The 25,685-nt window shown below is 29.2% G+C and overlaps 1 protein-coding gene across 1 annotated transcript in view; it reads right to left on the bottom strand.

Moving 5' to 3' along the window:
- Positions 1-25,323, bottom strand: part of FAT4_1 (Protocadherin Fat 4) — an 82,741-nt gene extending 57,418 nt beyond the window's left edge. The window contains exons 1-2 of the mRNA XM_051215767.1: positions 25,224-25,323; positions 6,340-6,661 (exon numbers count right to left, since the gene is read on the bottom strand). Coding sequence (XP_051066303.1) covers positions 6,340-6,639 — 300 coding nt within the window. The 5' untranslated portion in view covers positions 6,640-6,661; positions 25,224-25,323. The remainder of the gene's footprint in view (positions 1-6,339; positions 6,662-25,223) is intronic.
- Positions 25,324-25,685: the final 362 nt, after the last annotated feature.

Here is a 25,685-nt window from a genome sequence, read left to right as displayed (position 1 = left end):
TTCAAAAAACGGATTAATAAACTGTTTTTTATCCTGTTTCATTAAACATTATAGACATTATCTACTGACAACATATTATACCAGTTGTAAGTTCATTACACACGCACACACAAAAGTGTAATTTATTACTCTTAATAATCAGATAAATAATTACGTTAAATAAACAATCTTTTTTTTTCTTTTTTTTTCTGTTTATAAAATTAATCTTATCAGAATGATAACGACGCTCTAAAAAAAGATCGAAGGTTTATTGACATTATCGGATGCACAGACGTAACTTATTATAAAATCTATTTGTAGAGCTTATAGATACAAGTATACAAGTTTTTAACTATGTGGGTGTATATAACGTATTCTTATTTCTTTTTTTGTGTGTTTAAAATAACATAAAACAAGGATTTATAATTCTATTTAAGAAACCATGTAAAATCTTTCATAATTTAGAACATTCAAGTAATTCCATGTTTATTTTTTGTCATAATGCTGATTGTTATACTAATCACAAAACAAGATGAGTTTTCTAATGAATTCATAACTTGGTTTGATGATAAAACTCTGATCATACTTTATAGGACATTGATGAATTACTGGGGTAAAAGAAATTTTACACAGAATAAACTAAATAGATTATTTGTTATACAAATAGCTCTATATAAGTTGCCAGATCTAAAGTGGGTGAACCTTGAAAATGGATATAAAACATATAAATATATCAGCATAGGGTTGTGGAGATTATTGAGTTGTAATTGAGATCATAGACTGATCAATATTAGGCCGTTATTGAAAACCTGGAAGCACTGGACAACCATCTCGTCCTAGTATAGGACTCCTCAGCAATAAGCATCCACGCTTCTATGCGCGGGATTCGAACCCAGTGCCCTCGGTCTCGTGCGGTTGCCTTAAATCTGGGCCACCAAGCCAGGATACGACGGTGTTAATGTCTAACTTTAACCAATCCATAGTATAACACGATTATCTTTTGTTGTCTTCAGTGAGTAACTGCCTCACACCCAACACAGTTCGTTATCACTGGCCATAGCTTCTCATCAGAACTCTAAGAATTCCCTCTCGAAGCTAGTCACTTGTGAAAATATGATCATTATCAGTAAACGGTTGTGGAGATTGTTGAGATTTAATTGAGATAAATAATTGATCATTATATATATATATATATATATATATATATATATATATATTGAGGCATTATGTAGAAGTAAACTTGTGTTACTATATTTGGTGCCTTGGTTGGAAAGCAAAACTTATCATTTAAGCTAGTCGAATACAAAGTTAGAGTTAAAGAACACTTTCTTAAATGAAAATAGCTGTAGCGTATATATGAACCTATTCGCAATTCATAATGGAAACAGAAATTGGAACTATGGCCATTTTCTTCATAAATAATACACTCATAGACATAACTTTCTGACTTTTCCAAGAATAAGACTCGATCTTATCTGTAAAAATCCTATTAAGTTAGGTAGCTACCGAAATGGAGTAATTAATCTCATTCTTTTAAATCAAATTATATAACTTTTCATCCAACCAGTAATGCAACAATATTGAATAATCTGAATTACAATAAAAAAAATATTAAGTTTTTCAAACATCTTATACACTATGACTATTGATTAAACTTTAAATAAGCCCATCCACAATCAGTTCTTCACAAAACTTAACAACGTTTGAAATACACTTTGACTTACTGCATCACTCTGGACGTGGTTTTACTCCATCGGTCATGAGGACTAGTAGCAAACTGTATTGTCTACTAGTTAAACAAAAATGATTCTTTAAATAATTATAAACGATCGGTTAGACAAGTTCACATGGTATTGCTTTACTTGAATCTACCCATTGATGTTTAGGACTGCAATTGATCAGTCTCTTATGGACATATGTGCATACTGTGTGTATTGCCTCGATATTGCCTTAATTTACAAGCATTATAAGCAAAGATGGATAGTGACTATCAGTGGAATCCAGGACCGGCGTTTCGTTCTATTTGGGGAGATACAAGTAAAACAACACCAAATGAATTTAAACTTCTCCCCGTTGCACAATCGAGTGGCTGTTAGGACTCAGTAGCTAAGTGGATAACGCGAACGGTACTGGGTTCAAGTCCCAGAGTGAACATTAACTCTGAGATGCACGTACATACAGCTGACGAGTCCCAGAAAGGATGAAACGCGCGTCATAGATTTCACTGCTAGCCACTATCCATCTTTGCTTATAATCGGTTAGACAATTTAATGATTTATTTATTCAATTTCTTCTTAGACACATTAAATAAAACTATAACCAATGTTTTGTTTTCCTGTAAACTTAATAATAAAAAGTTTATCCGAATTATATTGGGAAAGAAGAACAGATAGCACTTTTTTTCAATTTTACCAGTCTTTATGATGATGCTATTTAAAAACGAATTTACCAGTCTATTGATTTTACATAGAATACATACTGACAGTTATTTTAAATAGTCTTTCTGTAATATCATTATTAATTCCAGCCAATACTCATCCCTGTTACTTGAATCATTATGTAAGAAGTCATTCATATTGTATATTCATCTATTGTTCATATAGTGAATATAAATTAATTTCAGATTTATATGACCAGTCTTTCCAGACTGTTATGCTGACCTTAAAAGTTAACCAAAAAATACCACCTCTTACTTCAGAGATCAATTACCAGTAAGTTACTATTTTTGATTGGAAATGTTCGACTAATATTTTCTGATTTATAGATCAATACACACCGTTTCAACGTGTTTATAAAATTACATTAGGAATATTTTATTTCTTCGTTTATCCCAATTAAATGTTATGTGGACGAGTCATTATTTAAGATGGCGATGTTTAGGCTGATGTGAAAATGTGAATCACTACGTGTTTAGACGTATTTTAAGGGCTTCTGATCAGTAATAGGTTACAGTGACAACTTTTCTGCTATTAATTATTAACTGTTCAGAATCTTTCTTCTGGTGGCATTGGTAGTTAGTGATAACATATATATATATATATGATTTATGTATAACTAACTGGAGAACCAGAGAACCAAAGATGTTCTAAATTATATTCCGGTTCGGTTATTTCAAAGATCAATTTATCTATTAACACTGAGTTTCACCATAACTTGGATTATCCTCATGAGTTTTTTTGTTTTTAAAGACACAGAACCAAAAAAATCTCGTTTATTCTACGTAATTTCTGCGGCTTGTAGATTTCTCAAAATTTATCGATTCAGAAATATATGATAATTTTGAAATGTACTACATGAAATATCATTGACGGGAAATTGTATGTATTAATTCTTTCAAACCAACGCTGTCTATGAATTTATGTCTCAGAGCTTAGATTTTCATCTTGTGTGCCAAGAGCCTAGTTCTACTGTACACAATTTTTGCACGTGTATTTATCATATTACATGGTTAGCGTCTCTCGAAAATCAGAGAAATAAGTTTCTAGGTAATATGCAACAAACAGTTACTCCTCCATCCCTCACAAATCTTAGTAAATAGCACTGTACAGTTCAGAAATAGAATTTAACTTATTACTTTTTGCTATCATCATTGTAATCCAAGTATAGAATTTCTGATTAGATAGGTAACTAATAGATTTAAGTCTGTTTCATGTATCTATTAGTAAAATTATCTTTTTGAATGATGTTTACTGAAATGTTTTTGTTTCTGAAATATTATCGGTTTTTATGTCCAGCTTATTTACTAAATGTGTAACAGGTATCTAATAGATTTAAGGCAACAACCATCACAAAAGATATCAATGCATATATATATATATATCCCTAAATATATGTGGATCAATGTTAAAGATAGCTGTTTAGTTTTACGAAAACCAGGAATAACTATCGTAACTAGCAACAATGAAATACTTCCGTTCACTTTGTATTATTTACCAAGATAAATATCGATATAAATTTCTATAACTTATTTTCAACTATATTCTTATTAATGAAATGACGTGATGATACTCAAGCTTTATTGGTTTCCAAACGGTTTATTCACAAATATCAAGAATTAAGAATCTTATATAATAACTTAACATGGGAAATCCTATTTAATAACCATAAAGGTGTTATGATCTAGTTTACCATTTGATTGATCTGATGACAAGGTTAACTAAATTTACTCCTCTTAACATATTTTCCCATATTAAAATGAAATGTACAGCTTTAAATATTGATTGCATTGTCCGTCAAAACCCTTATTAAGTTAAATGTCTTGTTTTAGAGTTTATAAAAACATTGAAAACAATATAGGTTCTATTGAAATCTCTTAAATAATAAACTATAAAATGAAAAATCATTCACTTTAAATCTCTCACTAAGGTGTGAGAACGGCCCACGGGTAAACTCAAGGAAGCTCTAAGATGCTCAGAAAGAGCCGAAGATATTCCATCCAATCGTCTTTTGGGAGAACATTCCAGAATCTTGACGTGTAGCATCCCTATTGAACAAATGCTAAAAACCACTGTATGCGGACTGGATGACTAAAATGATGATTTCGCATTTAATAAAAACCACAAATACATGAGAGTTTGTAACATATTTGACACTGGTTGGAATAGCATATGTTCTTGTTTGTATTCTGTCTTCTCAATTGCAACTTGAAGGGTTCTAGCGTTCAAATGCTCAAGTTGTGCGAGGTATATCGAGAATCTAATTTCTAGATATAACATAAGGTGACATCAAAAACCTATATGTTTAGTTGAAAATGATAGAGTACTCAAAGTAATATCTTAAAACACATTTTTAGTTATACACAGGATCCTACTGAAAGTTTCGTTTGTTTATAGACATTAGTGGTAAAATATATTCTTCGTATTGCTCAGGAAACATTTTACAATATTAATATAATCTAGCACTTACTAATGAAGTTCACGTATTATAGTACAAAAAATGGCGGATCAGTAAATTTTGTTTCCATTTACATTAAAGGTTATCAGTGAATTCAGTAATTTATATTTTACATTTAATGATTTTTAGTTTTATTTAGAAAAATTACATAAAACTAATATTTTACAAATATTAACTGAGATATCATTCAAAAGCATAGAACAATGAGTAACCGCTATCTCTTAACTCACAACTACTTCACCTTTTTTCACCCATAACTCTATATAATATGAAATCGAAGAAACTCAGATATCAGACTGATAGGTCCTGGGCTGAAATCTCGCGGAGGGTGGGGTCGTGGATGCGCACTGTTGAGGAATCCCATACTAGGACGAAACGGCCCTCCAGTGATTCCAGGTTTCCAATGGTGGTCTGACATCAATTGACTCCTGATTTCAACTAATGAAATGACTAAAATCTCCACAAAGACACCTGGTAATAATCATCTTCTCACTAGTGAATGACTTCAAGAGGCATTTCCTGGAGTTCTAATGAGGAGCCGTGACCAGGGGAGTTCAACCAGGTCTGTTGTGAGATATCAACTCACTGAAGACAATGGTGGATGGTGACGCGATTTTGCGGATTGGTTGAAGTTAGACATTAACACCGTTAGATACCGGCTCAGTGGTCTAATGATCAAGCGCTCGCGTGCGAGAACGATAGGTCCTGGATTGGAATCTTGCGAGGTGAGCTTGTGGATGCGCACTGTTGAGGAGTCTCACACTCGGACGAAACGAACATCCGGTGATTCCAGGTTTTCCATGGTGGTTTAGCTTCAATCGACTCATGATTTCGATTAAGAACTTAATAGTCTTCACAACCCTATAATGAAAATTTAGTCAGTTTGAATATTCACTGAGCATTTACCTAATGATAGTTGGGTTAGCATAAACAATGAAACAGATAATGTATCTAACGATTAAGATTTATTTCTTATGTCTCATATATATATATATATATATATATATATATATATATATATTACACTGTGGTTAGCTTGAAACGACTTTTTCTTCAAAATATTTACAAAAACAATTTAATATTCACTAATTATTTTACATATTTACTGCTCATCGAGATATAACAAAAGTAGCAATTCCATTAAATTGGCTACAATCAATTAGTGAATATACAATACTTAATTACACTCTTAAACATTAATGAGAAAATTTAAGCAAATAATCACCAAATAAATTTCATACTCAGATACAGTAAAAAAAAATTGATTTTGTGGAATAAAAAAAGATTGATAATCGCTTGACAACAAATAAAATTGTATTAAAATAAACAAATTTGTTTCTTTTCATAAAAAAAAAAACTATGAAAAGATGAATAAATAAACAAACAAAAAAATTTAAAAAATTTTTTTGATCAAAATAAACTAATCACTTGAATATTTAAAAGAAAAAAGCAACAACATTTACTTACATCAAATAAATTAACGTATGGATCAGGAAAATTCATTATTTTCAAACTATATGAATTATCAATATCATTTATTGGTGAATTCAATTTATGCGAAAATTTCACTAATCCATAATTTGCATATTTAATAATTAAATCATCTATTAAATTTCCAATAATTGTACCAATAGGAACTTCTTCTTCAATAGAATATTCATGATCAACTGGTGAATTGATAGTTTGAAGTAATGAATTACAATTTATAATGAATAATAATAGTTTCAATGAAAATAATAAAATCCTTAATTTATTATAATTATTCATGATGTTGTAATTGAGAATAAATCTGTAAAAGTAAACAAAACAAAACAGAAAGAATATTTATGTAACAAAAATAATGACTTGAATACAGTATTCATTTTAAAGCTGATATCATCTGGAGTAGTGTTAACAAATTAGGTAATAGTACTGAACACTAGTTTAGTCATAGTTTATTACGCATATTGTACAAATCTCAAACTAGGAAAACAAAATAATTAACCAATTATTCTTTCCACAGCTTTACGTTCTTATAAAAACTACCTTTTAAATATATACGAATATTCGTCAAGATTAGAACGAATAGTTTGACAGAAATTGAGCGCCGAATAAAGAGAAGTCATCATATGTGAAAATTATATTTGAAATAATCTCAGCGATTGAAATTCGAATAGTTCCAACGTTTCGTCCAGCTAACTTGTCTGGACGTCTTCAGGGTAATAACCAAAATCATCAAAGAAATATATAGCTTTTTAAAAATCATAACCTTTTAAATAATCAAAACTTTTTTTATAAAATCATGGAGGTCAGCGCACCGCAGACTTGATATTTTGACAGAGAGCGTGGCGAAGATTGGTGAAAAGAGGTAAGTGGCGCGGCGAGCAGAACCAACACTGAAACGACTGCTTTAAAGGGTGGACGAGTGTGATGTGAGCTATTTATATGCATATAAGTAGCATGTAACGATAGTCAGGAATAGAATGTATTTCAAAAGAAGATCGTGAAGAATAGAACGGAAACGGAAAACAATTGGTACGAATATGCGAGAACAATGAAATCTGAGACGATGGACTGATATTTGCAGAAGAAGCAGTCAAATTGGAGATAACTGATGGGTATTTTGAAAATTAAGTATTTACCGTATGGTTCTCAGCTTTTAGTGAGATATTCTGTAGTTTTGTGTTCAATCACATTTGACTGACGCCATTCACGAATTCATTCACTACAATATTACCAATGTTAATAATAAAGCGGAAATACACATCAGTCAACTTCACGAATGAAGTACAATTCACTAACTAAATTTAGTACTAATAAATCCTAAATTTCAGTTTTTAATAATTAAGTAGAATACTAAGGTTCAAGGTTATTGAGAAAAAACAAACGGTCATAATTAAATAAATGGATTTATTTTATCCATTAATGAATGATCATTTTAAAGTAGCCTTTATTAAAGACTTTATATATCGGCTCTATTTATTTTTTGTTTATATATTAGTCCTCTTATATGTTCATTATTGGTTACCTTTCGGATTAATTTTTGCAAAGTCCTCGTGAAAATCCAAGACTCGTGAAATGAAACAAAAATTTGACCATAACTCTGAATGTAAATCATTACACATAAAAAAATTGATCTCATTTGATCATTAATCTTTCGTATAAAGATTGAAGATCTAAATGAAAATTAGTAATAGATGTTGAAACTGCTATAAACTTAAAACAAGTGTATACCGATTCGTAGAGATGTTGTGATTGTTTTTTCTTCTTTCGAAGTAAAATGTTAGAAATTAGACAAGCTGTAATTACCATGATACAATTCTGTATTTAAAATAAGGCGAATACTATAAAAACGCATTTTATTATATTAATCTAATAATCATCAGTTTTTGATTGAGATCATGAACCGACTGATGTTACTTTTTATTAGTTACTTTTATTAGTTAAAATGATGACAAAATCTGTTATAACTCTAAGGTAGTTAGCTTTGAAATCGCTATATATTTCATTACTAAAATGTCAATAATAAGAACATATTAACACATATTCTTTGACAATAAGATGTATAAACATCTGTATTTATTCTATAATATGCTAATCCTAATCTGTTATATATAAATATATATCCATTCATTTAAGGATATAATGAACAATTGGTTTATAAAACATTCAATTTTTCATTTGAACTCTATACATTTTGTATAGTTTATTATAATTTAAACCAGTATAGTAAAACAATTCATTATTACTTAATTGTATAAGTATAAAATTTACTACAGAATAATTACAATACAAGTTGGTGAATATGGTTACATTTAAAAAGTTATTACTATTATTCAACTATTTAATTAGATAAACAATTCCATATTTTATCAGTAAAATCATTTACAATACAATCAATTGTCAACAGTAACAAACAAATCATCGGTGTGACTAAAATTCATGTACGAACCAATCACGTATAAGATAAACGGTCTCGGATTTTGGTGTAAAATTCACTCATCCATTTGGCTAAAGAAAATCTTAGCATTATAGCTGATGTTAGTTAGTGATGATAACTATAAATCTAATTCCTCACACTGGTTTATAACCTTTATTTAGTCCTAGTTATTAGGTGAACACTCTCAAGGTCACTTTGGCGTTGCTCAAAGGTCGTCCATAAATTATAGTCTCACTAAATCTATATACATCATTCTACTTAGTAAAATGTAAACTGTTGAGACTATTCAATTACCACTTCTTTTTGACAGTAGATTTTAAATTGAGACTATTTAATTTTTAAATCATATATGTATAGAGAGATAGATATTCCCTGAATTCAAGTCAGGCTATATGAATAATGAATAAATATACTTTTCTAATCGACAGTTTTGTTTTGGAGAAACTAGTTTAACCTAAAATATATTTGATGGAGTTTTGTTCACTGAGCTGGGTGGTTTGGTCGTGGAGCTTTCATCGTTCTTCTGAACGACACCATTAGCACAAATTTCAGATCTGAAATTTGTGCTAATGGTGTCGTTCAGAAGAACGATGAAAGCTCCACGACCAAACCACCCAGCTCAGAGAAAACTCCACCAAAATCATCCACCTGAGCTACAAATCTTCTCCACCATCTCAAAACCTAAAATATATTTGGTGGGTATAAATCATTTGCTGACCTTACAAAAAAGAAAAAAAAAGAAACAAAAATTAAAATTATCAGCGCATGAATAACCAATTATGAATAAATCACTCATCCTTATTAACATTTTCTCATTCCATACATACTACACGCAAACTATTATCTAGTCCATTAATCTAAATTGCTTAGATTAAAAAAATAACTACCTTAACTACTTTGTTATTTATTCTTAATTTCTATTTGGTTTCATCACATCATTGAAATTAATTTATGTAACCATTTTAAATTTTTGCAACCATAAATAACTTTCGTACTAAACAACCCTCTTCCCTTAGAAATTTCACATTAATTTCATACTTAATGTGTAACTAATTATTAAATATTTTGTATAAATTACATTAAAAACCTTTTGGAAATCAAATCAGTAATATGTTTATCTCCATTTCTTTAAATCTAAATGAAATCTATAAATCAAAGCGTTTAAAGGAGTCCATACCAAGATTGAATTTGATAGTTTCAAAAAAAATTTAAGCATTGAGTAGAAAGTTAATAATAAATATATCTTTGTTATATCCTAATGAGTAGAAAAAATAAAGTGTATTTCTGATATTTCGTCACTTATTGTAAACCACTTCTTGAGAGTAAATAAATAATGGATATTAAGTTAACGCTATTTAAACGTGTGTTAATTTGATCTCGATTATTTATTTACTCTGAAGAAATACTTACTTACTTACTTACTTACGCCTGTTACTCCCAATGGAGCATAGGCCGCTGACCAGCATTCTCCAACCCACTCTGTCCTGAGCCTTGTTTTCTAGTTCCATCCAATTCTTCTTCATTTTCCTCATGTCTGTCTCCATTTCTCGACGTAATGTGTTCTTTGGTCTTCCTCTCCTCCTTTGGCTTTGCAGATTCGAAGTGAGGGCTTGTCTTGTGACGCAGTTGGGTGCTTTCCTCAATGTGTGTCCTATCCACTTCCTGCGCTTCTTCCTGATTTCTTCCTCTGCTGGGATCTGGTTTGTTCTCGCCCACAGTACGTTGTTGCTAATAGTGTCTGGTCAACGAATCCGAAGTATTTTCAGTAGACAACTGTTAATAAACACCTTTATCTTCTGGATGATGACTTTCGTAGTTCTCCAGGTTTCCGCCCCATACAGTAGAACTGTCTTGACATTTATATTGAAAATCCTGACCTTGGTGTTGGTTGACAGTTGTTTTGAGTTCCAAATGTTCTTCAGTTGTAAATATGCTGCTCTTGCTTTACCGATCCTCGCCTTCACATCTGCATCAGATCCACCCTGCCCAACAAAGGACCTGACCATTCTGATGGGAGATTTCAGTGCCAAGGTTGGAACGGACAACATTGGATATGAAGATATCATGGGACGACACGGATTGGGAGAAAGGAACGAAAATGGTGAGAGATTTGCAAACCTATGTGCCTTCATTAAACTGGTCATAGGCGGCACCATATTCCCATTCTGAAGAAATGGCTCACATTAAATTACGAAATGTCAGAAATACAATTTTTTCCTACTCATTAGAATTTACAAAAAATACTATCATTATTACATAAATCAAAGTATAGAGATGTTCATGTGAAATGAATCAAAATAGTATGAAATGCAACAACGAAGTTAAACTGCTCACCTAAAACAATCAGTAATATAATATAGTTAAACAAAAATTTTTTTTGAAAAATCAAAACAAGAAAGCTGATAGATACTGAGTAGTTTGATGATCAATAAATAAAAGAAATCGTACCTTTATTCCACATTCACAATGTCCATATATTTTACTTTAGTTAAACAATTTTTTATCTCTTTTTTCAGTAGTATCTATTGAATGTAACAGAAATATAGAAAACAACTACTTACCATAATTATTATTATTACTATTACCAGTAATAGCTTTATCCATTACTATGTTTTTAGTACAATATAGAATTCCGATCACAAGGTATTTATACAAGCTTCTTTTACAAGACAAAAGAAGAGAATAAACCGTTGATTGCATACATATATATGTAAAATTAAGTAAATAAACTATCTTGAATTAAATGAAATATTTTTCTAAGAAGATTAGAATCTGTACAACTTTTGATTAGAAACATGTTTAAGAATACAATTTATTGATTCGGTCAGCAATTAAAACCTGTTTGTCACATAGTATGTTTGCTAGATGAGGTATTAATATCTCGTTCTACCAGAAGATATACAAGAAGAAAGATATGAATGAAATGTATAATTAGTATCTGATAAGATAGCACTTCCCTGGAGTTTGCAAATCTTTAGATGTCTATCCACAATCATATTAATAATGACTTCATAAGATTCATCACACACCCTGCTAACTGCCTTCAGCAATTTCCGCAATACAGAAAAGTCTTTTCACAAAAGCCCGGGAAAGAATAATGTAGAACGGTAAAGAATAGTAGGTAATATGCAAGAGTCGACTAATAGCAAGTGTAAATGTTGAGTAATGCTAAAAGTGTGAAGTCTCATTATGTGGTAACTTTCTTTGATAACAATAAGACATGAAAAACCTACACTAAGGTAAGTGATTTTTGACGCTGAGTTTATTAAAGGATCTCTATGTTATTTCATTGCATATCATTAAAATTAATGTTATTGTGAAGTAATTGAAAATAGGACATTATAATTATCCTTTAAATATTTTCTAACACGTCTTGTTTCTTTGACAACTAACGACACATGAAATCATTAAAATTAAATAGGCGTTAATATATAAATAAAAGGAAATAGAATGTATTTGACAGACACTTCTATAGTGAACATTTGTAGCTACAAATTTCATTCGATGTTCAAATCAAAGGTATGTATTTCTGAAATATTAAACATAATGAAAAACTATTCAACTAACATAAGTCTCAATATTTTTCCAGTTATCATTCTACTGACAATATATCATGTTCAACATACTAATATCATTTAAATGAAGTAAAATAGTCAATTCAGTCAAAATGAAAGAAATAACGATAATTTAATTCCATACAATGAAAACTCTTAATTACATTAAACGATGAGATTTTGTATGATTGTTAGACAATGCACATGAAGAGCTAATCTTCTCTAGATAACTGTTTGTAACTAAGCCCTGGTGGACAGTAGTTTTATCCCTTTTTAATACTCTTCAGAAGTACCATTCCTCAAGTAAAAATTGTATTAAACCTATTGGCTTCAAATTTGTTGACGAACATAATATTACGTAGATGTTATCCCATTTGCCATGAATTGTTAGTTGCTATCTATTCGTATAGACAATTATCCTCAAAATACAACTATCTTCGCTTGACGTACTGATGTTCATTTCATTACTTAAATGTTTTCCTGTTTATAAGCATTATTTTATAAATTTTGATGTAGGAATTGAAGAAAACTTTGCACAGGTTAACTTATTTACATAACATTGATCTACGTAAAACAGATGGCCTGTAATTAAGTATCAAAACTTCTCCCTTTGGTTGAAATTTCAAATAACAACATCATTTTAAAACAAGTATGTTCTATTATTGATATAAGTTTATGTTATCCTTAACTTTTAACCTTCTTTTACTTCACGCAACTGTACTCAATTAGACTTAGTTGTTTTTCCGTTTTTCATACTCATAATCATTCACATAAACAGCACTTTAGTCTTAATTTTAAATAGATAAGTAAAGGGTACATATTGTTTAAGATAAAACGAAATACACAACTGAAAGCATCAATTGTTAATTATATTATAAATTAATTAAAACGCCATACACGCAAAGCGTATTTACTTTATTATCATTTTTACAAGTTTTCTTACTTCACTTATGGCATACCTCTATTTCCATGTCTTTTAACTTGTTTAATACATTATAACATGAAATATTTTTAGAATAAAAGAGATGAGTAACTGTTTTGTTTTGTTACTTAGAAACACTTCGTGACGATGGGAATAATGATTTTCATGATGATGAAACAATATATAAAACTGAATAAACAAGGATATTATATGTAATATTATAAACGATATTTGTTATTTCTACGTCTTCCGGTTAAATGATCATAATAATTGATGCAGAATAGTATGGATTCATTTTATTTATCTTTTTATTGGTTTCACATCAACTATTTACAACTTTATTCTTATTAAATTAAAGTATTGGGAATATCATATAATGTGAACGGAAATTAGTGAATAATAATGACTATGAGTTGTATGTATATTCATTCTATCCTGCCCGAGTTGTTGTTTTGCTATTATTCAAATTCATAAAAAGAACCAATTGTGGTGAGACTATAATTTGTGAACGACCTTTGAGTGGCGCTAAAGTGACCTTGAGAATGTCCACCTACATACTACCGCTAAATTAGTGTTATAGACCTGTGTGAGGAATTAGTATTATAATTTACAGTTGATAGTTAGGGTTAGGAATCAGATATAGGAATTTCATTACAAACTGGTATCAGCTATAATGCCAAAATTCTATTAAGCCAAATGAATGAAATAATTTCGCACCGAAATGAGGGTGAGATTTTTTTTACAACAAGACGATTTAATTTTTGTGCAATAAATTATCGTTTGTTTCACAAAATCTATAGAACTTCAAGAATGAAATAAAGTGTAATGTGTTGAACAGCTTACTAAAACATAGTAAAATAACATTGAAATATGTCGAATTGATCGAGAAACCGTTTTATGATACGAAGAATTCATCCTATCAATTACGTTTATGATGAGATATTAAGATAAAGCTGTCCTTATTGCATTGTCAGATCAAGGTGTAAATTCACAAAAATGTTAGAAACGCTTCTATATCCTTATTCATTATTCCGATATCATATGTAAGGCTAATCACTCCAGTTCCATAAACATCTCATTCACTTCAGAATATATTATAAAACATAATGATTGAAATAACCCTGTAACAGGAGATATTGATTCAATGGACGAGCACATTTAGTAGCTTATTTATTGTTTCTAGAATTAATTCATAATATACACATTTAACGTCATTTAAATGTTTACGACATAAATAATTATGAAACAAGAAAATGAAAATGGAATAAAGTTTGTGAAAACATTAGTTGACATAAATAATTATTCAAAATGTGTTTTGTCGTTGTTTAATTGACCTTATTTCTAAGAGGTTAACAGTTGTTGGATGTGACATTTGTTCTCATATTACTTTATGACTAAAATAACCAAATATAAGTGGGTCGATGTGGATGACCTTGATTTTTATTTACCCATTTCACTTTTATTTACTTCTGTATTATTAGACATTTATTTATTGTTGAAATAAATGGCCTGAAGGAAAATTCTTAAGACTAAAGATGATTGAATATTAGTAACAAAAATTTATTAGTTTCCGTATACTCCTTTCACTTTACACTTTCTTATTTTAAATATATATTCAGTTGTCAATTACAATTTCAATCTACTTTACTGAGGTATTAAATAGTAAACACTTAAAATCTTCCAGATGAGTACATACAAACATAAAATACGGACTCAGGGTTTCGCCTGAAATATCTCTATCCATTGTCATACTTTTTGTATTTACCATCCTTAAGTAATAGCACTAGTAATATTATCACTATATTATCTAAAAAATACATGTAACCAATATACGTGACTAGATTGTCAAAAGGAAATTAAGTCTTGTACATTTAGCCAAACTATGGAGTGATTTCATTTATTCACATCATAAACAAAGGATATATATATTTCAGCCTACGATTGTGTGAATAGTCTTTTTATATGGCGCCCTAGAAAGGCTCATTAATAATAGTTTATGTTGTGCTCAGCGAGTTACTGATTCACAAAATATGATAGTGATGAATAAAACCAGAAGTAAGATAATACATCAATACCACTAACTACTATCATGACATATGTAAAGTTTCGTTATAATTGTAAGGGTGTGAGTGTTCCCGTGGTCGATAGTGAAGACTTCAATTGATCATTCTTCTTTGATAGATATATACATCCTGACCTGACTACATCTATAATCCTAAGTTTTTATTAATGTTACATAGTAGTTAGCAGAAGAATAAAAAATACACGTTGTATCCTATCGGATACTCTTCAGGTAGATGAATATACACCACAGTGTTGACGTTTACACTGGGACTCAAACAACTGGAAGATTCTGACCTTTGCAAATTGAGAAATAATTTATTCCCAATCGCGTAAGCTAATAATTATATGGACTCAACGGCTCAGTGAATTATACTTTGCCTGATTGATAGGAAAGGTATGGGGTTCAGATTTCAGTTTAATCATCAACACCATGATGTAGATACATCAAGTCTAAAAATTCTAGATTCCAAACCTTAGTCACTATCCAACTTTACTTGGGAATAAAGTTTGATTGAACTACATTAAACGTACTGATTTTTAATAAGAGACAATTAAATACAAACAAGTTTTGTCTTATATGACCATAAATATGACAATTTTGTCTAAATAACTGCTTGAAACTCATCAGTTGTGAAACATAATTTATCTAGAAAAGTTTATTTAAAGGTGTTATATTATTAGGAATTCAAATATAAACAACAGAAAACATTGAAATTTTATTCTAAGAGTGTCAATAATATTACTGAAACAGATAGTGAAATCAATTAAATTTCACCCATTGAAATTACTCGGAAGCGTATAAAACATAAGAATAAACAGTCCACCAATTCAGTCGATGAAATATTAGAAGAAACAATGTTAAACAATACGCTATTTTACTCAAACTATTTCGTTTGCAATTTAATTTTACTCAGGATTACTCTCAATCTAACCAATGAAATGTGTATCTATACGTAGATAGTTAATTTTACAGGTTCATAAAGTAGATCTTTTTATAGTTATAATTAGAGTTTTGTGATCAAACTTAATCCAAAAAATACACCCATTATAAATTAACAATATATCTTAGTTAAGTAACCTCTAGTCTTTATTTTGTCTAGTTCTACATTAACCAACACAATTCCTTCAAATACGTACTTCATAGGTTTGTGTAAAACATCTGTCAAACGATTAAGTCTACAAAATTATATATCACTACTCATTGAGTAATCCCACCATAGGTTAGCAATCAGTTTATAATAAAAAACACACAGCTAAAAGTAAATACTTTTAACTTTCAATGGTTAATCCTTATGATCATAAAATATTACTGGAGAAATAATGATTCATTAAACATGCCTTTTTAATAGACAAATAGTCATCTACCTAGTTCCATGAGCTATCAAAATTGATAAAACTAAGGAAGGTTTTGGTAGCCTCATCTAGATGTTATCAATTTCCAACTCATTATAATTGACAAAAATTTGAAGAACAATGGAACAGCATAAAAAGATATTGGGAAATAGATTTACAAATAATTAGTCACGATAGACATTAGAGATTTGCGTTATTATTGTTATTATCAAATCGAAATATCTTTTTTCTAGAAAATAAATATAAACTTTACAAAGGGATAATGACTAACGAATAATTTATAAATTATTTTTAACTATTAAATAGTTAAGCTTCTTTAGGCTTAAAAGTCAGGTAACTATTCTAATGAAATCTTTTGTTTTATTTCATTCCATTGCATTACCCTCAACATCAAAAAAGAGTAATATTTTTCACTGATATTTATTCGGATGAAACACTTAAAATTCTAACAAATTAAGTGATATGACACTGATGATGAGTCCCACAATAGGACGAAACGGCCATCTAGTGCTCTCAGGGTTTCAACAGTAGTCTAACATCAATCGGTTTATGATCTCAACCAAAAACAAGTGAGAGAGTTGTGATAGTTGATAAAATTATTACATTGAAATCAATAGAAAACAGTTAATCAAAGCCAATAATACAATTAATAGTGATAATAAGGGAAATATGATAAACACTTGTAGCTGATTTTTTTTAATGCGAAAGAAAAAAAATGTATACTCGTATCAAAACATCTGAAGAGTCTATTCATTCAGAAATATTATTCAATTCCTGAATGAATATCTAGAAAATATGCAGGTTTATTTAATTGTACTTCTATTGTCTGTTCTTTATGAAAATATATTACTATTGTCAGATATGGACTGGATGTTAATGACATGTAATTGTTTAAATGTTCTGTAGTTTTATTCATGAATAACAGCCACTTCCTATGTCTAATAAGTTATACTATTTCATAAGTAACAAACCTAATTGTCAAATCATTTATTGAACCAGTTAAAATGTTATTATCAATTTTTGCCTGTTATTTCATATTAATGTAATGTATTGACCAAAAAAATACGTTCAATTAAATGGCTATTGGACAGGAACCATTAACAGTTGCATATTGAAAGTGTAAAATATTAATGTATATTATCCATCTGGTGACAAGCTTTAAATTAGCAGTCTATAAAGACTGGTTTTTGAAGGAATATTTGTTTAGATAAAGTAGATCGTAAAAGACTCTAAACGGTACTTTTCAGTTAGCAACAGATCCTAATTCATTGAAGTTTACATTACGGCCTATATATTTAGTTACAAAGCATAGAATTCTAATCATAGTCAATTAATATAGGTCACTTTTATTAAATAGTTTATAAGCAATGTACTTTATCGTCAGATAAAATCCTCTTTAAAAAAACCTACAGTTTAACTCAACATATGAAACATCCCCCTGTATTTATCGTCTCAAAATATGATATATAACCTTAAGAAAACGTAAATCGATTAACTCCTATATCTACATAAGATTCAAGTGCCCATCAAACCAATGTACATCTTACATAATAAATAAACTGATATTACTGATAAATTGAAATAAATGAAATGCTCAATTAAAACTTAATTTGTAAAAGCTTAATTTTCGTAAACTTAATACTGTACTTTAAATCTCACATGATATTTAGCATTATCATCAATAATATTACCATTATTACTACAGTCAAATCATCTAAAGTTGAAAATATCATTTATTCAAGATACTTTTAAATATCACTGTATGATAACAATGTAAAACTTAACTTTTAATTGGTTACTTTGATTAATATTTAGCTACACATTTTACGTTACACTATAATATTACTTGTTTTCTTATATTGTACACTATCTGATATCTTGTTTTGTGTATAGTTAGTACTAAAGGATAAATGTTTGTTAAATGTCTTTCTTATATTACATAAAGATAGGGAAAATAAAAGAAGTAGTTATAAAATGTATAGAAACATATATTCACACACATATATACTTGTCATAACTAATGTATGTCACCTATCTGATATATATATATATATATATATATATATATTTGATAAATGGTTATAAAAATCAATATATTATTATTACCATTATTCATGAGAGCTGTAAAACGTTTTCTATTTTCCAATTTTGATCATTTTAAACAGTTGTCATGGATTTTTTCTTTCATTGTTATACTTTACAAGAATAAGATTCACTCTGAACATTAAATGTCATGATAACAATATATGTTTATGCATTTATATTTAGATATTAATAGAATACTTATAGTAAAGTCATATTCATTTAAATAAAACGTTTGTTTTATTATCATCATTCTATTTTGTATATCTCAATCACACTAAGATTTGATATCTCTTTAAGATAAATAATCCAGTTTGACAAAAACAAGAACATATGTTAGTTTACGAAATCGGATAATTAATCCCAGATAATCAGTCAAAACTAATTGTATTACCTGGATTGAGATAGATTTTTTAATCGGTTGGCTGTTTCATATGAGTGAATCCAAGTATTTTATTAGCAAACCAACAACACAATATCAGACTGTTACGTGTAACGTTTCTAATTACATTTCAACAAAAGACGAAATGTAATAGATCAGCAGCGATGACACAAATATAAAGAATAATATGTACTTAAGACAAATGATTCAAGTATTACTAATTGAATAGACATTGATTTTTGTAACCGACTAGCCACACGAAAGACTTTTTTATTCATGAACAGATAGGAAGTACATTTGGATCTCGATAAGAAAAACAAAAAAACTGAGATATACTTAACTCACTAGTGGTGTATAAAACATAATATACTGAGAAACATTTTACGAATACTCATTAGTAAATAATAGTTTTCAGATTTTGCGCTGAAGTCAGTCATATATGTATGTGTTATTGATTAAGAATGTAGTAAAAAATATCTCACATTAGCAAATTTAACGGAGTGTCTTATCTTTCTATGAAACTGTATAATTTGTAACAAAGTTCTAGACAGACAATCTTTCTGCCGATTAAGTTTCTGTAAGAAGACGTTTTTACTATCGTCTATCATAACTTAGTAATATTAGGAATTCAGATAAATAATGTATAAAACATAGTAGTTGTTGTCCAAGTTATATTTTCAAACCTTAGTTTATTCTTAGCTCGAGGTTAAATTACATATCGCTAAGCTACTCAGCTATATTCGAATGACGGTCTAGATTTAAGTAAATTCTAAATCTAATTCAGTGTATTGATAGCACTCGAGATATTCACTATAGAGTAATGTATATAAAAGATTAGACAGTTAAGTGTTCAAATGCTTGTCTAAAATATGTATAATTGCAAGTTTCATTATTTCTATTAATGTAAAAACAGTTAAGAGTATGGTGAAATTTATTGTGGATTTTTTTCCTGTCAAAAATGTAATACAATGTTTATTTCAAATATCAGGTAGGTAAAAATATTCGTCTGAAAGCTATTTGAACATAGCTGTTAAATATAAATGATAAATGCTTAATTTTTTGACATTATTCACTAATACTCCAATGATCTGCATAGAAGTAATTTTTAAATAAGGGAGTACAATACATTAATATTATTTATCGTTTTTTTCTTAATCATTTTTAAATGGATTAGTTCTTTGAGATAGCCATACTATTGTCATATTCATAATCATCTTTATATTCGATGAATAAACAGGAAATAGACCAATTCAATAAGTAAGATTGAAAAAGAAAACTATCAGTTCTACCTAATAAAGATAATATCACACAGTAATTGATTTGTACCAAAATCAGTGTTTATAATAATATATCCTATTCATTTGTTCTTACCGATATAAGAAATTTATTATTTTGATATATCGCGGTAAGTTAATCAAATTATGGTTTTATAAATTTTACCAGGAATTGAAAGGTTACTTATTATTTCTAAAGTAACATCATCATTTTTAATTCATCCACATAAGAATATAGATTGAATGAATTGTTGTCAACATCTTTTATTATTCTAATAATATTCTAAAAAGATGACGATTATAATAATGGTTGTTGTTATAATTTGTCGTTTGAATGCTTATTGTCTTGGCTCTTTTAATGCTACTTTTTGTATCTAGTCGTCGCTGATTGTTATGTCGGAAACGCTTATTACTTATATTCGGAACGAGAGACCTCTGCAATTCCCACGACGCGAAAGTAAGAACACAAAGACTGGTATAAGGGATGATTGATTAACCCCAAAACACGACGACGACGCTAACTCTAGTAGAAAATACACTCATTTATATATTGACTGCACACCCATTTTTGATTAATAATTAGGATGAAACCACATGTATAACAAATCACATACTGAGCATAGTTCATGTCAATGGAATACAGAATAAAATATCATACGAGAAAAGAAAAACAAATACCACATTCAGTAATCATTACATTGAATCAAAACGGAAGTGATCTTGAACAAAACTCATAATGAGTAAATCAATCGAAAATTGACTTTTCTTTCCATCATATTAGTTGTGTGTTAAAAGACAGTAGTCTCATTCAAGTAATGTTTTTCTTTAATTTATTGTTTAGTGTTCAATAGTTCTAAATTGTTGATTATATTTAACAATGTACCTTCAAGCTAATAAATGATATGAAAGTAAATGTTGATTGAATTTTTTTTCACAATTCAAAACTTTACAAAGGTAGTTTTCTCTATTTAATTCTCTTTAGTGTTTTAGATGTTCAATTATACTCAATTAATCTCAATCAAAAAAATATACTTACCCTAGTTAAACTGTTGAATTTCTTGAAAATTACAAAAATTGTAGTGAATATACTAAAGCTTTCACTCTTGTATACATCAATTTTAACAAATTATTTCGAGTGCATCATTTAAAATTGACTACAGTACTTGTCTAACGCTTATAGTTCACAAAACAATGTGAAATGTTGTACAATGAGCACTATAAATCTGGAAAGTGAACATTTTAACTCACAAAGTATCTTACAATTATAGGATACCGAAATCAATGTTACGCCTAACTCGCATATATCTTCTAATCAGAAGGTATATAGAGAAAAAGAACTAGACAAAATAAATAGTTTAAACAGTTACAAGTATTTGATATTCTATGTCTTTTAGCACTGAATGTTAAATTATCAACATAAACTATGAGTTTACCGAGTCACTTGTCCATTGGCTCAGTAATATTACATTATAATTTTCGAATAATATTCTTCTCTATTTACAAGTTCAGTTTAAATTTGCTGTTAAAATATGACAATTTGTTAACTGTAAATGCATCAATCAGCTTACTATATATTGTGATTCGATAATGCTAATAAATGAATGATTCCACCATACATAATTATAATTAGAAGAGGCTTTGCTGAAGAGTCCCACAATAGGACGAAACGACCGTCCAGTGCTTCCAGGTTTTCCATGGTGGTCTAGCTTCAGTTGACTCATGATCTCAACCATCGAAATAATTATAATCATTATTATGTAATGTGATTGTAATAATTTAAGAGTGTACAAGATAAAATCTATATGAACCATATGAACTTCAGTCAAGGAAAAAATATACATGTATTTACTCTTTAAACTATAATTAAATTAGAATAAGAAATGTAAAGAGTAGATATAACTGTAATGAGTCAAATACTTTTCAGACAATATCCATAATTCATTACATTTTATAATTAATAATGTTCAACATGGAATGTTACAATAAATTAACAAAAATACAACTTCATTAGTTGAAATTTACTGATCAAAGTGTACTACTTACATATATTACTATTATGAAACTGTTGTAAAATGGTCATATCATTTTTTTTTCATCTTTATTAAATCAATGTTATTAAGGATGAAATGTATAATGAAAATTTTTAGGCATTTTAGAGATACCATACACATTTATACTATACAATCTGTTGTAAATATATAGACATTAAGGATGACTTTTACGATTTTTCCAAGGGTTATGCTGTAACATAATAATATATTCACAAAAAAATTCAACTTATTATCAGTGTGAGTTCAGATAAATAGGAGTTAACTTATTCAGCAATCAGTCACTGATAGTTTTTTATTATTTTTCATTTCAAGATAACACTTATTATACCCATTTGCACCGTAGTTATCAAGGATACTTTAAAATTGGAACGATATTAAACAATATAGGATGATCATTACTTAGTCACTAATATCAATTAAGTCGTTTTGTTGTTTACATTCAGTGAGTGAAAGTAACCTTTATGTAATAACCAATATTCGTCCAGGAATTCAAAATGGAATCATTAGATACTACTTACGAAAAAGTAGCTGGTGTTTGTTACGTAATCCCATATTGATCTCCAGTGATCAGAGTTAAGCTGTAAACAATAATATTCATGAATTTCTACTAACTGATCAGAGGTTTCAAATTTTTCTCGATACTACATGCGGTTAACATGCTCTTGAAGAATTGTAAATCGTTGAAAAGTTATAGATGCTTAGTGAAAATCCGTGTTCTGTTAAGCGCTTCAAAAAATCAAACATTGACGAGCCTTTGAAGTTAAAAATATCTTAGTTATATACAAACAAACGAAAAGAACATGTAGATGTTCAAAACGTAGATTACATTTGGTTACAAAGAAAGGTTTTTGGATATACCAGTGTTGTGAACCGATGTCATAAATGAGAGAATACATGATGAGATATCAAATAAACGTTTTCAACAAGATCATTATTAGAAATCGCAGCATTCAACAAGATCTATCCATTTAACAAGATTCAATGATTGTAGTAGATATACCACTTAAATAACAGTAATTTATCATATTATTCAAATAAATCTACTCCCAATAAGTCGAGAACGTTGTACGATATACCAACTCAATTTGTTTGATGAAATAAATACAATAATGATATTATCAGTATCGAAATGGATTTATGGTACCAGTTGGGTTTTTTATAAACTCCAAAAGCAAAATATTGACTAACTATTATTTGTAACAGTAAGTTATATTGTAAAGTTATAAAGTTGGAACAAGTTAGTTTTAATTGTGAACTGATTATGGTTGTTTGTACTTGAATGCTATTTGAATTAGGTACACATAAAATTACAACAAAATATTCCATTCTAGTATGCAATTCATTATTTGTTGTTGTGAATTTGTGAAGTTCAGTAACTAAACTGAATTTTTATAGGTATCAATTTATTTATTTATTTGAACACATAAATGTTGGTACAAGAGGGCACCAAATATACATGCGCCACACCATATTTGTGTGTGAGGGCTGTGATACGGCCCGGGTGCCCAAACTGAAGCAGGTGGTTTTCTTAGGGGGCCACACCCCGAGCCTTTGACCTAAAGGTCTGACCCACAAGGCAGTGGAGCATCGTAACGAGATGCAGTCCCATGGTAGCCGGTGACCAACAATTGGTTCATACTCCATTTGGTCCCGCAGGATACTGGAGTCCATGTGCACCATTGGTTTGGAATCCGGTTAGAGCGCCGGACATTCGCTTTCGCTTTTCGTCCTCTCATTTTCGTAAACAACACTCGTGGTGCGAGAAGGCAGTGAGTAGGACTTCCCTGGCAGAGGCTATATACGCGTGGCCATGTGAGAGCATTTCGAGAGGGAGGGAGGGCCCACCCCACTCTCGGCCATACCAGGGCATTCGGGGGCTATAGGTATCAATAACAAGGTTGAACTTGATAGTTTCAAATAAACTGAGCATTGGGTAGAGCGCCAATAATAAATATGTTTTGCTATATATCAATGAGTCAAAAATTGTGACGTTTCGTCACTTAGGTTAAGCCACTTCTTCTGAGTAAATTAATAACCGAGATTAAATTAACATCAGTTTAAATAGTGCAAAGGAAACTAACTTTAACTTAACAGTTAACGTTCTAACTGCAAATACTACGTGAAAATTCTAAAGACAAGATAAAATATCACCATTTGAATCTAGCACGGATCTTTATTTTTATGAATATCAAAAAAGCAAATGATTATTAATATATATAATCGATTGGTTTTTAATGAAATAAAACTTTAGATAAGTGCTCAAGACTTAACCATGTGATTGATAAGTTTTTTTCGACATTTTAATGTTTCTTTTTCGTTAGCATGTAAAAATGTCGTTGTCAAGCAAACGCTTTTAAAAGCTTTATATGAGTAGGTATGATAAGTGCTTTCATACTATAACAAAATCATTAGTAAAGAAATAATTAGGTTTTTGTTCGCTATGGGCGTATTATTCCAATATATTATATGTAATATTGAGAAAATCTTTTATTGGGCATAAAGGCAATTACTGTTACTTAGTCAGTCACTGATCCAATTATACAAAATGTAATAAGAAGCTACTGACTTTATTTTGCTCGTTTAAAGTGTAAACACATACATTTCCTTGTATTGAGTCTGTCATAAAAACCTATCTTGAATAAAATAATGAAATGAATTGAATCTATATCATTGAATTCATGAATGGAAACTAATCAGTGTCTTTCATAAATATCAACATTTAGTCAATTGACATAGTACCATGTACTTACTTGTTTTAAGCAATATAGAATACGACGATAATCTCAAACTATTATATCATTTTAAGTATAATATATTGTCAATACACTGAATTAAATAATGTTTTAATAAGAAAGAATAACATTATAATATATAATAATTCTGATAATTAAATTTATAATGATTCATTTAAAAATGACAAAACTTTTAACAACGAAAACATTAGATCTGTAATATCATTGGTTAATATTTTAATGACCAATCAGAATCGAGCAATGAAATTTTATAAACTAATATTTACTTTTATTATTTTCTGATTTACTTTAAATTTGTTTACTTTTTAAATATATATATTTTCTTGTTTATTTCTTACTTTAATGAACGTGAACTATTATTATCAATTATAATGCTTAAATAAGTAATCAATGTCTATAAAAGAGGGATTAATTCATTTACTTACTTATAATGGGTAATCAAATTTCATTTAAAGAGAA

Source organism: Schistosoma haematobium, chromosome 4 (assembly GCF_000699445.3).
Source record: "Schistosoma haematobium chromosome 4, whole genome shotgun sequence".
Lineage (NCBI taxonomy): Eukaryota > Metazoa > Platyhelminthes > Trematoda > Strigeidida > Schistosomatidae > Schistosoma > Schistosoma haematobium.
Note: the sequence above shows the minus strand (reverse complement) of the source record. Positions and strands in the feature narration are given on the sequence as shown.